General features: G+C 42.5%; 1 protein-coding gene across 1 annotated transcript in view; it reads left to right on the plus strand.

The window, feature by feature from the left end:
- The window catches only part of bach2b (BTB and CNC homology 1, basic leucine zipper transcription factor 2b), an 88,001-nt gene that overhangs the window by 57,443 nt on the left and 13,097 nt on the right, over positions 1–17,461 (plus strand). Inside the window, exon 3 of the mRNA XM_059356199.1 lies at positions 11,596–13,095. Within this exon, the coding sequence (XP_059212182.1) occupies positions 11,596–13,095 (1,500 nt within the window). The remainder of the gene's footprint in view (positions 1–11,595; positions 13,096–17,461) is intronic.

Below are 17,461 nucleotides of genomic sequence, written 5' to 3' on the forward strand. Positions count from 1 at the left end.
ATTTGGAGTGAATGCAGCCTACCTCCAACGCTTGGTTTTTGTAATAGAATGATCTCTTTCCAACTTTAGCTTCACTGTTAACATTTTGAGTAATTATGAGTAATTTAATTTTTTTTCTATTTGCTGTGCCCTTTTCTGTCATGAGAGAGGATAGCAGTTAAACAGAATTTCAATTTGATGTGCCGGTCGCTGGAGTATAAAGACTCAGTGAAAGGTGTGAGAAAGTGCATTATTCAGCCTAAAAGACTGAGATTGCCAATTAGCACCTGTCAGCTGCCACCGCCGCCGTTGTCGGCGTCAGGTACCGTCTCGTGGTGAGATTAACGCCACCTCAGGCTCAGCGCTCATCAGGTTTAGCAACACTCCTCACTCTTGCTCACCTCAGCTCTCACACTGTCACTTTCAACTGATCCCCTTCAGAGCTCCCTCACTGAACACATGATGAAAGTACCACTCTGACGTATTGATGTCACACATCCATACTCACACACACATATGGGTACATGCATGTGCTGTTGTGAAATCTGGGGCACATCCCACATGTGCTGCAGTTTTTGCTCCTCGTTGGGGCCAGCTTGCATTAATAAAGTAACGCCTGTCAAACGACTTTGTCACCGTGCTCATTGAAAATGAAGACGCAGTCAGATTGTCGTCTAATGTAAAATGAGCATCAGGGGCTTTTTTTCCCTCCTTAACTCAAAGAGAGACTGCAGGGAATTGCTCCTGGATGCTCAAAGCAGCATCTCTTTCATTCACTCACTGCATGCATGAATAATGCATGCGCTGCTGCGTGTTTCAGGTGTGAGATGGAGTGTGGAAAGTAACATGTTTCACTGACTAGCTTTTTAATGTGCGAGAGAGAGTTTAAGGTTTTAACGAAGCCTTCTTTTCTTTTGTCCATCCCTGTTCAATATAAACAAATTATCATTCAATGTACGCTCGAGGTAACATATCATATTTAACAACACCCTGCCAATGTAATTATACACCCTGCAGACATGCAAAAAGGCATTTTTTTGCATTTCAAAATAGTTATTTTCTTTATCAATACTCTAAGCAATGTGAGTGAATAGTGATATATATTTGTATATATGATGTCTTAGTCTGTATAGTAGTACTGCTGTGGAAAAAATGTAGTAGATATAGTAAAGCAGAAGCATAAATTGGCATAAAAAATGAAAATACTCAAGTCCAAGAGTAACAACAAATTCCATAGGAAATGCAAGTGACTTTGCGAATGGCTTTTTTGACTGTGGTCATCTATTTAAAGTGAAAATTTCCTTTAGATATTTAGATAGCATTCTTCTGCCCTGTGCAGCAGGTAGTACATCTCTATTTGACTGTCTTGACAATTCAGCCTCATCATCATGAAGGAATGTCATTTCATTGATGTGGCCAGTCAAGTTTTTTTAAGGTCCCTGTCACCCTTTGCTTCACGGTCAGTGACTGAAGCATGCTGACGCATCCCTGTGTCTGAGCGCAGTTTTCTCTCTTGTAATGGGGGAGGTCTGGGTCTGCTCAGAGTAGCAGCTTTAAGCAGTGGCTGGGTCACGAAGAGAATTCCTTTAGCAGCTACTGAAGGCTGCCAACCTTCTGTAAGAAAATGGCAAATCAGAAAGGCTGCAGCCGCCACTGGGGGGAAAGAGGGGAAGATTGGTGCAGATGAAATGTGAAACAAAGACCACCTCCCCCACAACCTCTATCACTCCTCTCTTGTGGCCCCGCAGCCCCTGGAATAGCCGGAGCTGGCGCGGGTGAGTGACATCATCTATATCTAATGTGATTGTGGGCTCGCGGAGGGGCAGCCAGTTTCATCAAGGGGCTTTGTTGGCCATCACATCATGGGAACAAAACAATCCTGCTTTATCTCAGCGATGCTGTCCTCCGGGCCAGCCGGCAGGGGGAAGGAACAGCAGAGCACGACGTCCGCGTTGGGTGATGGAGTCTTCACACACACATACACACACACACACAAACCACACACACACACACACACACACACACACACACACACACACACACACAGTGTTTCTCTACATCATATTTCTTGTGAGTGTAGGAACAAAGGGGGATTCATAAGAATCAGTGTGCCACAAATACAAGCCAGAGAGAGGAATTTCGAAGAGAGCCCTCCACTAGAGAGAGCAGCCCTCACTGTGACAAACAGAAATGACCTCCATATTGAAACTGTGAAAGCTGTGACTCAATCCTCACCGCCATGATCACAGCAGATGACTATCAGCCAGTTGTTAGTGCAGCATTTTCCCTGTTGAAATTCTGGTGATCTTCCCAACTGGGAAGAATTGGGATGTATTCCTATGATAAAGCAGAAACCTAATTTTGTAGCAGGAATTTCGTCTGTGAAAAATCTTGTTTACTTGAATGAATAAACTTACACAAGTAATTCAATGGCTTGCTCCTGCATGACTTATTCTGAACATCTGGGGACAGTGGAGGGCTACAGAATGTGGAGGGTCATTTGTGCTACCATTTCTGCTCTCTCTGAGTGTTATTCTGGGAAACTAAAAGCAGACAGGAGGCAGCACTGTGATTCAGCAGAGTGCTGGTTCACAGACCTCAAACCACCTCCTGCTTCTCTATTCTTTCCTTAGTCATGAGCCAGGGAACACTGCCCATTTTTCATGTGGAAAGACAATACACAAATCTTTACCCGGATTTAAAAGGCAGAGTGTATCCACCTGCAGTGTCGCAAAGGATTTGCTGTGATTTATTTTAACAAGACTCAAGTCTGAAGTGCTGCGTGTGGCCCCTAAAGGCAACAGTGTTCTTTATACTATACAGTTTGAAAATGTTAATACTTCTGAGTTTCATCCTGATGGTGGGTAGGTTACCATCAGAGTAAATCCATGGATGTTTGCAGAGAAAATTCACCCTGTGACCTTTTCTCTACTGACGCCACCATTGTCATATTTACAAACAAGATACTATGTCATATAATTGTCAGATGCAAAGTACATTAAGGGGATACATTTATATCCTTTTCAACATATAACCAGACCAGACAGAGGTGGCAGTGCAGAAAACACAAACACACACAACACACACCTATTGGACTTCTGACTTTGACGCTTGTGAGATAACTAAAGACTTCTCAGAGATAGAGAAAGAGCTTGAGATAGACCAGAGACAAGCAAATGGTAAATGGAGTGCACTTATATAGCGCTTTTATCCAAAGCGCTTCAAACTATGCACATTGGTGCCACCTGCCACCATTGGGAATTCATTCACACACCGATGAACACAGCATCGGGAGCCATTTGGGGTTCAGTATCTTGCTCAAGGATACTTCGACATGTAGGCTGCCATGGTCCGGGATCGAACCACCAACATTCCGTTCAGTATGTAACCGCTCTACCAACCAAGCCACAGCCGCCCCACATGTAACGCTCTTGTGTTGGTTTTTAGGAAGGTTGATGAGCAGTGTTGGTCAAGTTACTTAGAAATAGTAATTAGTTACTGATTACGAACTACTTCTCCAAGAAAGTAATCCAGTTACTTTACAGATAACTTATTTTCAAAAGTAATTAGTTACTTTAATTACTTTACTTAGTTACTTTTCAAAAAAACATGATGCACAACCTGAATATGCTATAAAACAATAGACCTTTCAGTCTGACACCGCTTTTGGTCGGTATTTTTTCTACGATGCGTCGGAATGATTCAGAGTCTACAGTGGAAATGGTTAATATGTCCTCGACAATACAGCCAGCAACGAGCTTCTTCAGTTCAGCGGCACTAAGTGCTGTCACTCTTAAGTCTATTTTCACCTGTTTAGCAGGAGGGGGCCTGTCGGAGGTTTGCCCGGTTGAATTGGATGTGGTAGCTGCAGCGGTCATGTCAGTGGGGGGATCCAGGGATGTCTCAATGAGTTTGACATTCCTGTGCCATCTTGCTAGGTGCTCGCTCAGATTTGAGGTGGAATTTTTCGCTGTAGATAAAAGTTTTCTTCCCTCGCAGAGTGTACAGCGGATGCTAATGTTTTTGTCACTTTTTACCGAGTCAAACTCAAAGTTATGTCGGTACTTCCAGGCATTAAACGATGCATGGTCCTGCTCTCTACCGCACTCCATCTCTTGTTGACACACACGTTTGTTACCACTGATGTTGCACCGCTCATACCTGATTGTCATGAGACACTCTCACAAACAAAGTAAGGCAGTACCACAGCCTGTTTGGGGTGAATGTAACCTTAATCTAATTACTTTTTTTGCGATTGTAATCCCTTACTTTACTCGTTACTTGAGAAAAGTAATCATATTACAGTAACGCGTTACTGCCCATCACTGTTGATGAGTGACATCCATTCACCACCTGAGGTCAAGCAGTTGATCGGGGCTCGACCTGCACAATGCCAGTTAATCTGAGGGGGCCTCACACAGACAGGCCCCACACCGAGTGCTTGGGCAGGACACTATCATAGAAATACAGCCTATGAGACAGATGGTGGGAGCCAGGACCAGCCTTCCTTGAATATGGGGGGTTGGGTGATGGAAGATGAAGAGGAAGCGTTGGAGAGAGGAGTGATACGCTGGGGAGGTAGTACTGGCGCTAATACCCAACCCCCTTGGTCCAGCAGGGGGTCTCTCTTTCTCTGCCAGCACAAGGACACATCTCGTAAGCTGACAGAGAAGATGCCGGGTCTTTGTCTGAGAGTGAGAGGCTGGGTAGAAGAGCACCTTGAGCAATCAGCCAGGCGGGCCGCAGCCTGTGGTGTGATCGCTGTGTTTTGCGTTCTTTGTATTTAACCTCCAAACCTGGCACAGATAAGCAGCTAACATCCCACTTAATGAAAGGAGTACTCAGACTTTCATCATCTTGGGCTGGTAAACCTTCCATACAAGAGAGATGGACGAAACAAATGCTGGAGAGTAGCCTTCCACATAATGTACTTGAATGAAACAGCCCAAACACAATGTTCTTGTGTCTTCAACAGTGTAGAGGTGGGGTCATGTCCTCCGCAGTGTCTGGCCTGCACAGTAAGCTGCAGGACGGGATTAGGACGTACACTATCTGATTTAATCCACTGTCAGGGGGAGGTTTACTTACCCACTGTTCAGCACCAGGGATGTCTGAGCCTCTGCTGTCACTGAGGATGACACTTTCCTCACGTTTCAAGTCTTTCAACATCACTACTCTCTGCGCTTAGTACCACTTTTTACTTGTAATACAGGTTCAAATGTGCACTAAATACAGATTGAGTTCATCTACTGAACTGGACTTTAATAATAGAGATTGATTCATAAAACAGCAGGCCGACCATCTTAATATATACTGTACATTAACGTGTGCTCCTCATTGGTATGTTTTCTGATATACAAATAAAAGTACTTTTTTTATTTAGTTCAGTTTATGAAGGTTATTTACAATGACTGAAACTTATCAAATTTACAATCGTTTTTGTAAGAATTCAGCTAAATTATCATGAAATGATAAATGATAATGTCCTAGTACTTAATATGTTGCAATGATATGTATGTAGAGTTTTTTTGTTAAAAAATGTGTTCATGTTCGCATTTATATTTTTGTTAAATATTGGTTAACACTGTCAAATTAAAATCACTGAACAGAAGAAATGTATCATTTGCCATATAATATTGTATCATATAGGTGATGTATATAAGTCAATTTCAGTTTTATTTCTTACTACAATTTGTGTTGTTGGCTTTTTTGCTGCACCTATTTCAAAAAATACTGTTTCATACCTGTACCCGTATCATACTAAATTTTAGTTTTAAGTTTTTCCTTTCTTCCAGGCAGCTATCCATTTCATACCACAGCTTGCATATAATTGTAGTTTAGACATGAAAGTGTAATCTATCACAGTAAATGTCAAGTCTGATTTCATGTTTGTCAAAGTTACATTGTTGCTTGTTGCAGTAAAGAAACTTCTAACAATAACGAAAGCAGATATGTTCATTGTGATTGATTACTTAATTTAGGACATTTTGGGTAATTTTTATACCACAAGGAATTGAGTGAAAATTGTTATTTTGAAAATCCCTTCAAACATTTGACTTCTAATTGAAATGAATAAGCGAAATTTCAGGTATGGTAAAAAGACACGTTATACCTGACTTATAGCCAGTAATGATAGATAATGTCATACATTTCTCAGTAAAATGTATTTTTATGTTGTCCGACAGGTTAGTAAGTTACTGTACGTCTGTTCCAGCTGTCTTTATAAAACACTTTCCTTTAGCCCGAGAGCTTTTCTCTTGTGCAGCAGTTCTTTGTCCCTGCACATTTCCTGTCATCTCCTCCAGCATAACAACTTAACCCACAATGGCGTCATGATAGTGTACAGTATAGCGCCTATTTCCATTAGTGCTGTGACTCAGGCTCCTTATTGTTTGTCTGCGCACACAGAGGTTAATGTCAGGTTACTCAGCAGATCTAATGTTAAAGCGTTGGCTGCTCTATCCAATGGAGTGTTTTCTCTTGCACTCCATTGTCATGCCATGCCATGTCCTCATTAGAATGCATGACATGCTGGAATTCACTGGAGCACATTTGCATAAATTAGCCCTCTCTTCTACGAAGGCAAAAGGCCGATGTAAAGAGAGGAGTACTGAGTGAACAGGGACAGGGTTATGATTTAGGGAGGAGAGGGGAGTGGAGTATTATTGCTCAGCTTGTTTATGAAAGGATATTTGGCAGGATTCCTAAAACGTCATGTGAACTGTCCATGTCTGTGATTGGCCATTGGCTATAATTTCCAGTTCTGTAATGGTATCGCATGTCCACTCCAAATGCAGAGCGGGCTGTTTGCCTAAAATGGCCCCAATCTGTCACGTTGATACATTTGGCTCTTTGTCTTAACTCATACACTAAGTGCTGCTAACAGCTGAAATGCTTCAAACATCAAGGCAGTCAGCTAATGACCAAGAAACACTGTGTATCCTCCCTGTCCTTCTCATTTTCCTTTAACAGTTCCCTATGCTGTGACTGTTCCCCTTCCTCTCTCATTTTCCTCTATCCATCCTCCCTCAGTATTTACCCCCCTCCCTCCCTTCCTCCCTCCATCCTGTGTCGTTCTCTTTACGCTTTCCTTCATTAGGCTGCTGTGCTGGTTGTAACAGTGGAGTAATCACATATGGTGCAGGGCACACATAAAGATGCGCTCCCGCAGGCAGCAGCTGCTGATACTAGCTGAAAATAGATCCCTGGTACGCTCAGCACTTTTACTCCAGCAGCTTTACTGTTTATCAGCAACCTCATTGAAGCTACCACTGCCTCACCATTACAGTCGGCATGGTCCAATCTACAGCAACTAACTGTGTGTGTGTATGCAAGAAGAAAGGCCACTGGTAGTTATTTGAGTGCACACTTGCTCAGGCTGCTTTGTGTTTTGTTCTTATGTGCTGTGTATCTGAATAGAACAGATCTTAAATCCTCAATACATAAACACCATTATATTCATTATTGTAGCTGTGTGTGTGTGTGTGTGTGTGTGTGGGTGTGTGTGGGTGTTTGTGGGTGTGTGTGGGTGTGTGTGTGTGTGTGTGTGGGTGTGTTTGTTGTGTGTGGGTGTGTGTGTGTGGGTGTGTTTGTTGTGTGTGTCTGTGTGTGTGTGTGTCTGTGTGTGTGTGTGTGTGTGTGTGTGTGTGTGTGTGTCTGTGTGTGTGTGTGTGTGTGTGTGTGTGTGTGTGCGCGCACGCTCCAGAGCAGTGCTGTAGCAGTGTAGTAGATGTGCTGCGCTCATCAGTAGAGCGGATAGTCCACTCAAAGCCTCTACCCTCCCCCCAGTCCCTCGTACTCAGACACACACACTCCCACCCACCCACTTACCCTAGCACATGCACATACACACATACACACATACACACCATCCCCCCTCACAGATATGGAGTCAGCAGCTTCCTCTTAACAATGACTGATATTCCTGGTGCTGTTGGATGTCTGTTAGCCAGAGCTCACAGCAAGGTGCTTTCGACCATACTCGGAGGCTGCAGCCTGTGGACACACTGAGTTAACACAAGGAGGATGGAGGGTCAACTGCTAGATCCAGCTGGAGCCATATCTGCTGATCAAAAATACAGAAAAATCTTATTTTATTGTTTATATAACTGTCCCATCACACATTATACACTGTGTGCAAACAGATGTGTATTTAGCATATCTCACATCTGTTAAGACTCATGCTGGTTTGATGTTTTACATCATAAACATTTGGCTTTCTGTAGTCATAACACAGCAACAAAGAAATTCAGCAGATGTGAAATGAAATCAACTTTAGAATTCAGTTTTTGAACCAAAATTATCGACAGCAAACACCCTATTCATCAAGTGTAAATGTTAATTTCTTTTTATAGTATGGTTGAAAAAATGTGGTCACAAATACACTGGTAATGGAGATAATAAAGCCAAAAATAGTGACTTATAAACTCATGTGGGGAATGTTTCAAGCTGTCTCGGGCCAGTTGAAAGAAATATTGAAAGATCTGACAGCTGATGCTGTCAACAAGCCTCATTTCACATCACTGCAATAACAGTGTGAAATAAGAAATGTTTATTTATAGCTTTTCAAAAGGGACTTACAGAGTTGTTTCTAATAAGTTACAGCCTAGGAAGGGAACAATGTGTAATAGAGGGGTCAGGGAAGATCAGGGAAGAGACACATAAGTTAAAAATCCATGCTCTGTAACAAGATAATGTGACCCCTTAAAAAAGATGTTACATCCTGATGTAATGCAGTCAAACAAAGTTAAAAGTGAATTGCACAGTGAGAAGGGTCTGGCTGCACACATTATCATTCTGCAAGTGGAGAGGGGAGGAGAATGCCACGTGAAATATTCGATTACGTCCAGTGTGTCAGACTAAAATCACCCCAAAAAGTACATTTGTAATGAAATAAGAAATATGCTTTGTAAAGGCAATCTTCACTGTAGTGGAACACACAATAGGTTTTCATGGAGAAAACAAGGTTGTAAATTAGCAACATCATAATATGTAACAAGTCTTCATACTAAGCTGCTTGAATCAAAATTTCTGTCACTGTGTTGTATCTGCATCTTAGTTTTTATAATGCACACTGCACACTGACACTATGGTTAGTATGGTTGGTTTTAGCATCCTAGGGAGAGTATAGAGGCTGATACATAACATTATTAGACCTGGTATTTTTAATTTTGACTTGTTATTATTTCTTCATTCCTCCAGCAGAATTGTTTTCCTGGAAAAGTAAAAAGTTATACATATAAGTAACATAATGCAATGGTTAACTTCACAACTAAAATATGAAACATATAAATGATTAACATACAAGTTATGTTGTAATGACATCAATGTTTATAAAATGTCCGTGTTGGCGCTGCAAAAGAACTGGCAACATGTATGTTGTTTCAAGAAATGCATTCAATTACACATAGTATCATCCAAACACAGTTTAAAGGCAGATTCTGTTTAGTACACTTGTTCTGACAGATCACCTTGCTGATCATTGAGTTTAGCTGACAGTCAAGTTGGGTGTTTTACAATTTAAAGCCCTAAGTCTCATATCTGTTCTTTAATCACATAATCCCTGTCTGTATTTTGGGGTCATGTTCCATTCAATTTGGCACAGACACATCCTCCATTGTGCTGTTGAATTCAGAGCCTCTAGCATGTAATATCTCTAATTTCACACAGAATGTTTGAAGTGAACAAGGAAGAAGTCAATAAAATACTGGCAATACTAAGTACAAACCTTTAAAAAGCACTAACCTATTGCATGTGTTTATTCATCTCCCAAAAAATCCACAAAGCCAGATGATTTAATGCATTCTTAGAGTCACTCCGATGACCTCAAGCTATTTACTGACATATTTGTGTTTCCTCATGCATACTGCTTAGTTGTTTTTCCAGGCGGAAAAATCCACAGAGCAAATTCTGTGGTTTTTGAAGCTTGATTACTAAAGAGGGAAAATCCTGTTTTACTAGTGGGGTGTCTGGCAGAGTACACTGGAACTCTGAAAGCTGCTGCAGTGCTCACATGGTGTGTACTGTTCCACCTAGGGTAATTCGTCTTCTTGTTTCCCCCAACAAAGGCAACAAAACAATCAGTATACAGTGGGCTCATTAAAACCACATTGTGCTCCTCATTCCCTACACCTGCGGGCCTCTGTTAAGTCTTGTAAGAAAAACTTTACATCATTCAGCCTCTAAAAAGGTACTTTGTAGGTCATGCAATACATGACAGTCTCAGGTTCAAAGTGAAAACATAGCAATTGTGTTTGCGAGCGCACCATTTCTCTGTGTGTGGTTTGATTGCATTCCCTAAACGCCTTACACTAACGTGTTTGTCACCAGAGAATGAACCAGGATAAAGCTGCAGGGATTGGTTGCTAGAGCCTGAGTAAAGTGATGAATGCAACCTAGTGTGAACCTCACGCTGATCTCCAAACAGCAGACAAGCCTTGTATTAAAGTCGGCTCCTTTGGCTCCTTTCTCCCGTCTGTGTGCTCTGTGACAACAGCAGCAGAGGGCGGCCTGGACTTCTGCAGGCTCAGGAGTTTACCTAATTATCTGGCATTAAGTCTAAATGGAAGGCTTCCCTCTATCATCCCGCGCCACATGGCCACAACGGGGATAAGCCGTAGTCTTACAAACCATTAGGCTTTACAGGCACTTGACCTGGGGACACAGGGCATTGACACAGAAAGTGAGGCTGTGGAGATAGCCCCTAGTGGGTCACTTACAGTAGAGTGCACTGCTGGACACCAAATCAAATCAGGGTTGTGATAAGGGTAGCCAAAGCAATTTTAATCTAGGGTCCAAGGCATAACGGGGTGTCAGACCTCAATATTTTGTTCTTTGATGCCCATCCCAAAAGCTGGCATCAGATGTGTGGTCAGCACCGTAATCTTGTTTACTTATTCTGTGATCAAGTAGTTCTGATTGAAATCAGTTCTAAAAAAATGATAATACCAACTCATTAGAACTTTGGCTTTTTTTGTTAAATGAAAAAGGTGTTTTTCATATCAAGTAAGTATAAAAGTATATAAAAAAAGAATTTTTAAGTATTAGCTCTTGAAACTGATACCAAGCCTCAGTACTGAAGCTGAAACTTACCTGCCCTAGGTACAATTTACTGAACAAGTCGAGAAGATTTTTACAGATTTTTTTTTTTAAGAATTACCATCACCTGGCCCTCCAGCAATGTATTTAAGACACTATTTTCAACATAGATTCTTACTTCACTGAAAAGTATTGGAAACATTTGACTGAATGAATGTAAAGCGGCACATGTGTTTAGACATCTTATGTCAAGTAAGTGAATTTTGCAAATGCAAAGCACTAACAGGAGCGGGTGTAGGCAAAACCAATGCTATGACCACAGACAGACAGTGGACAGTGCAGTGGAATGTCCCACAGGTTGTTATGAACATGAGGTTGGACAGACAACATATCCAGAGCACCAGATCTTATTTACCGCTGTATAGAATGTTCAGTGCTGACCTGATAGAAAGATTAACCGGTACTTTACAGTGTTTGTTTATGGTCATTGGAGCTGTCGGGTTGTCTCACCACACTCCAAGTGCTCTGAACAATGGCTATGCTGATGGTAATGCTGGCAATTTCCCTGTTATTTTGCAGGTCACTGCCAGGGGATTCGCTCCATTGTTGCAGTTTGCCTACACTGCTAAGCTGTTACTCAGCAGAGAAAACATCCAGGAGGTCATTCGATGTGCCGAATTCCTGCGCATGCACAACCTCGAGGACTCATGCTTTCGTTTCCTGGAAGCTCAGCTGCGCAGCGAGGAGGATGGCTTGCTGCTCTGCCACAAGGTGGCAGCAGAGGTGAACAACTCAGAGGATGAGAGCATGCAGTCAGAAGTGGAAAAGCCCACCTCCCCCAAGGCACGGCGGTGTGCTGACACCCTCACCTCCTTCGGACATCCTGACGATGATCGACTAGCAATGGCTATTCCTAGTAACTTCGCAGATGGCCGGCTGGACTTTGATCGGCACGGAGCATCAGACCTGCCGCGATGCCCCAAGTACAGGAAATACCAGTGGGCTTGCAACAAGCACAATAATGACACCTCCTCACACACCAGTACCTCAGGTTTTCCAAGCACATTAAAGGAGAGCAGCGTTAGCGGAGCAGTGCCAGGTCAGGGAAGGCTGCCTTTGGCACAGATCAAAGTTGAACCACAGGCAGACGAAGAGGCCATCTCATTGTGCCTGTCAGGGGATGAGCAGGACCCCAGGGATAAGGACAGTGTCACAGCCATGGAAATGGATAACCCAATATCTGTGGAAAGAAACAAGAGAACTAAGTCCCCTTCCTGCCTCAGAGCCTTCTTCAAGAAAGGGGTGGACCTCCCCAGTCTGCCCAACACATCACAGCAGCTATTTGCCAACAGACTTGTCTGCCCCCAGGACAAAGGAAACTCTCAGGGAGATCATAAAAAAGACTTCAGGCCTTTCACTGGGGAGCTGGGTCTGTCTGTTACATCCCCAAAGGATGTGGACGGTTTCCCTGCAGGGTTGTCCCTCAAGTCCGCTTCCTGCGATGGGGTCTGCAAACAGGAAGTTGAGCTAGACCGCCGTAGTGTCATATTTTCCTCTGGGGCCTGCAACCGTCTGGGAACCCCAGCACATTCCTACCCTGGTGGGAACTCTTTGGAGATGGAGCTCTCTGAGCACATGCCGAAGGGCCTGTGGGCTGGAGCTAGCCAGTCCCTTCCCACCTCCCAGACCTATTCTCCCAATGCCACCTCCACTGAGCCCCCACTCCTGTGCCGCCCACGACCCAATACCAGCTGCCCAGTGCCAATCAAAGTGTGCCCTCGCTCGCCGCCTTGTGAGACACGCACCAGGACTTCCAGCTCCTGCTCTTCATACTCCTATGCCGAGGATGGCAGTGGAGGCTCTCCCTGCAGCCTGCCCCAGTTTGAGTTCTCCTCCTCTCCATGCTCCAATGTGGCACGCTGCCTCAATGTGGACCAGCAGGAGCAAAGTGTGGGCGGGGATACCCTTTTTAACCAGGTGCGACCCAAGATCAAATGTGAGCAGTCCTACGGCACCAACTCCAGCGATGAGTCAGGCTCCTTCTCAGAGGGAGACAGTGTACAGGAGCGAGGGCCAGAGGTGAGTGTAAAACATTGTCTTTCACATGTAACACACAATGTAGCCATTACACTCAATTCCACCATGGCTAATTATATCCCAGTGCCCTGCTCTCCAGGTCTGCATTAGCAGTCATTAAATCATCATGTAATTGAAGCAGGAGTGTTCAGTACAAGATTTACAGCATCACCAAAGGGCACAGATGTGCTTTGATATTATTAATCTGCTTTATGCACTGCTGGAGATCTGTGTAATGAGTCTGAGTCTATTTGAGCCAAAATGCACTAGGAAAGTCTAAATACAGGACGCTGTGGTGTTGTTTTTAAGACTGTGATTGGTTCATCATCCTAGCTAAGAGTAGCATGTATGTGTGAAAAGCACTGCCGGCAATTGAAGGCTCAGGATTCTCCCAGGGTAAAACTGCCCTCTGAAGTGATTCCCTGTGGCTCTATCTGTGTCCCTGCCAGTGCCAGCTACCCTAACTAGCTCATTTAATCCCAGCAGAAACACTGACATCTGTAATCCATCCCTATAAATATGCATATGGTAATTCTCAGTGAGGCCTTGCTGACTTCTGACATTTCTGATCTATCGACAATTAGCTGTGATACCCAGCCGCTGTGAAGGTGTGCAGCGTGTTGCAAAGGGATTACAACCAATACATTACAGCAGTGCTGTGCTATTCCCATAAAGTTTTAATGGGCGGTGGTTGCAGTGAGTTGTATGTGTGTGGGCGGGAGGTTCAACTCGGTCTCATGGCGGGATTGTAGCGCAGCCCGACAGTGCTGACAAGGATGAATAGCCAATCCTCTAATCATCCTCTCCTAATCCACCTGGGCAGACGTCCTCCAAGCTGCAGACTAGACGACTGTTGTTGTTTATCAGGTAAAGATCAGTGAGGGACTCTCCAATTCACAAATGGAGTACAGCACTGGCATAATAATATCAAAATGAGCAGATTTCCCATCTGATGGAAAATGAAAGACATTAAAATCAATTTACAAAGAATAGCTCTGCTTCCTTGTAGTGCTGCCTTTCACTGACACATACCATTGCTCTCTCTCACATGCTCATTTCTTAGCAGCTTGGAAAGGGAGTTATTTTATTTCCCTGGTTGGGATTTAAATGCTTTTGCAATAAAGTATACATGACTAAAATCAGTTATGAGGTTTTTAGACTTTGACATGACATGCTGGCTCTTGTAGAGCTTGAACTTATGACCTTTTAGTTCCAGGCGACTCCATGCTACTACCAGTTCATCTTGATTCTTGTGATATTACACTGATGTTAGCTTGAGGTGCAGACAGAATTATTTTTGATGAGCTTGGTGGAGATGGTTGCTCTTAGTGCACAGAGGGAGCAGAAAGGAAGAGAGAGAGAGAGAGAGAGAGAGACAGAGAATTGGTGCGTTGCCATGGTGATCAGATTCAAAGAACAAGTCGGTGTGTTGCAAGGGTTGGAGCTATATGACAGGATTTTGCTTCTCCTTGGAAAGAATTCAGTTCCACTGCTCAAACAGCGCTGCGAGATAAAGAGGCTCAGCAGTAATGTGTAATTATTACCTTCAAAGCGTATCACACAACACCCATCGCCATTAGATTTATGGGCCTTTAAAGGGCCTACCCAACGTGCCACTGTAAATTATGTGGGACTGATTTACAGCACTGAGCTATCAACTGGGAGAGCAGCCTAAAAATGAGTAGGAGACATTTCAGTTCCCTTTGTCATTTCTTTGTGTGGGTATGACTGTGTTTATATGTTTGTGTCAACCATTGTTGGCGCTCCATTACTCTACACAATATCCTTTGTCAAATCTCTCTTGACTTACACAGAATTATCTGCCAGCTTTCAACTCACTATCACAGGCTGTTGAGCAGATCCTTCATGAATGAATATTTCCCAGATCTGCCTGTTCCACAGTTCATTGCACCAATGTTAAAGTGGAGGTCACAGAGATGTATTAACAAAGCTGAGTGTTAGTTTACTCTCCATTGGCCTCTTATGTGGTGGAGAAGTGCTACCTTATGCATCTTGGGCCACTTGTTTTCCTACCACCCCTCTCTATAATCTGGCCACACAAACATTAAAAAAACATAGAGATGGCTGGCTTCACTGTGTTTGCAGAGAAAATGGCAGAGGGAAAAGCAGATTTTGTTAAAAATAGCTGCAGCCCTGGACTGCGGGCTGGACACAGTGAATCCTGATGAGGAAGGAAGTTGTTAAAGTGCAGGGCAGTCTGACGAAACCTAGCCATTCAAGGTAGCCAGAGTCACTTGAGGTCTCTGGGCAGCTCCTGATTCGTGGTTATGGCCTGTTGCGTTCATATGGGTCACATCTGAGAACTATCAGTAGCTTCACACAGCAGAGTCTTCTTTAAAAAAACACACACACACATTCTTCTCTTACAAATGAATAGTTGGACCCAAGTTTGGATCCGGCTCAGAGAAATATGGTCTAGTGTTACAACAGCAGTAATGTATAGGCCTTCCTACGACACAAAAAGTTAAAGAAGAATTATGTATAACGTGAAAGAGCAGTGGAATTGTTCTGTAAAATTGGAAGCTGGTTATATGAGTTGGTTATATGGGGAAGATTTTTTACTGGTGGGGATAAGGGTTTTGTAGGAATGCTAAATTGTTAAGTAGGCTTGCTAAATTAAGATTGACTTCTCTAAGTCACTCACTTTTTTTTGCTATGTTATATTTGTTTTATCATTAATCATTATCCCATTACTTTAGAAACTATCTAAAGCCTATGCGTAAGCCTTACAGGCTTTAGTTCACTGACTATGAGACTCTGCTCCAGCCTACTTATAGTATGTTTTAGCATTTGCAAACATCCTAGTTGCCAAATTAAAGCTGTTTAGCATCCAATAGCAGCAAAACAGAGATCTCCATTTTGTATACTTTATGACCTGTATGAAGGCTCATGTCAACCTTTCTTAGCAAACCTAAGAAAAATATTGATGTGTTAACTGACATCACTGTAAGTTGATTTGACATGAGTTTATAATGTTTATTTACTGTTTTTTCTTTTACACTACTTTTAGCTTTTTAGCAAAGTCTCATTGGCTTACTTTAATAGCCTCGATTTAGCTCTTTTGCCATGGTCTCCCAGTAGAACCACATGACAGGTCTCAAATCTGTGAAGAGATCAGAGCTTGTAATCACACAGGTCACTGCATTGTGAGAGTGCCACAGTCCCACATGGATGGGACAACGCTGAAGTAGAGCTGAGTGCTGAGGCCTTGCCACTGCAGCCACCAGCATCTCAGCTGAGAATGTACGATACATCTCACCATTAGTGGCTCAGTCCGTCTCCTTCTCTCTTTTTTTCTCAAAGCTTCAGCTCCTGGTTGCAGTGTAGGCGTTGAGCTCATTCTAGCGTATCGTCTGGCCACAGCGGTGAAAATATTGATCTCAGAGAGAGTGGGAGGAATGAGGAAGTCATCTTGATACATCAGCACTATGTTGTTTTTATTTTTTTATCAGGCAAACATGAAATAGAATGAACGTGTGACAGGAAGTGCACAGACCTTAATATCAGTTCTGCTATCCTTGCACAACTCAAGTAAACCTTTGGTCTACTCTAGATATGATGTGGCTGTGGTCTGAGCCTGATTTACCATTATTAATGTCAGCCGTGAAGCTGTTTTAGTCATATTTAATAGGGCTAAAAAAAATATATATGAATATGATGTCAGATGAAATGCTTGTAACTGGTTCTTTTTCAAGTGATGTCCCCCCTTCATCTTGGCACTACAGGTAATTTATTAAAACAATGTGACAACATCTATAAGTGTCAGCTGGAAAAAAGTATTTTTAAATATAGTAAATAAAGTTGTCAATATAGTATAGTATAGAATAGTATAGTATAGTATGGTATAATAAAGTATTCTACAATACAGTACAGTATGGTATGGTATATTATAGTATAGTATAGTACAGTACAGCACAGTGTAGTACTGTATAGTATGGTATGCTATGGTACGGTACGGTACAGTACTGTCCAGTAAAGTATAGTATAGTATAGTATAGTATAGTATAGTACAGTATAGTACAGTGTAGTGCAGTACAGTATAGTATAGTATAGTACAGTACAGTACAGTATAGTGCAGTACAGTATAGTATATAGTATAGTACAGTATAGTATAGTATGTTACAGTATAGGACAGTATAGTGCAGTACAGTATAGTATAGTACAGTAGAGTATAGTATGTTACAGTATAGTAAAGCATAGTATATAATAGTATAGTATAGCACAGTGTAATATGGTATGGTATGGTATGGTACAGTACGGTACGGTAGAATAAAGTATAGTATAGCATAGTACAGTACATTGTAGTATAGTACAGTAGTGCTACTAACAATGGTGTTGCATATAAAAA

This window comes from Centropristis striata, chromosome 18 (genome assembly GCF_030273125.1).
Source record: "Centropristis striata isolate RG_2023a ecotype Rhode Island chromosome 18, C.striata_1.0, whole genome shotgun sequence".
Lineage (NCBI taxonomy): Eukaryota > Metazoa > Chordata > Actinopteri > Perciformes > Serranidae > Centropristis > Centropristis striata.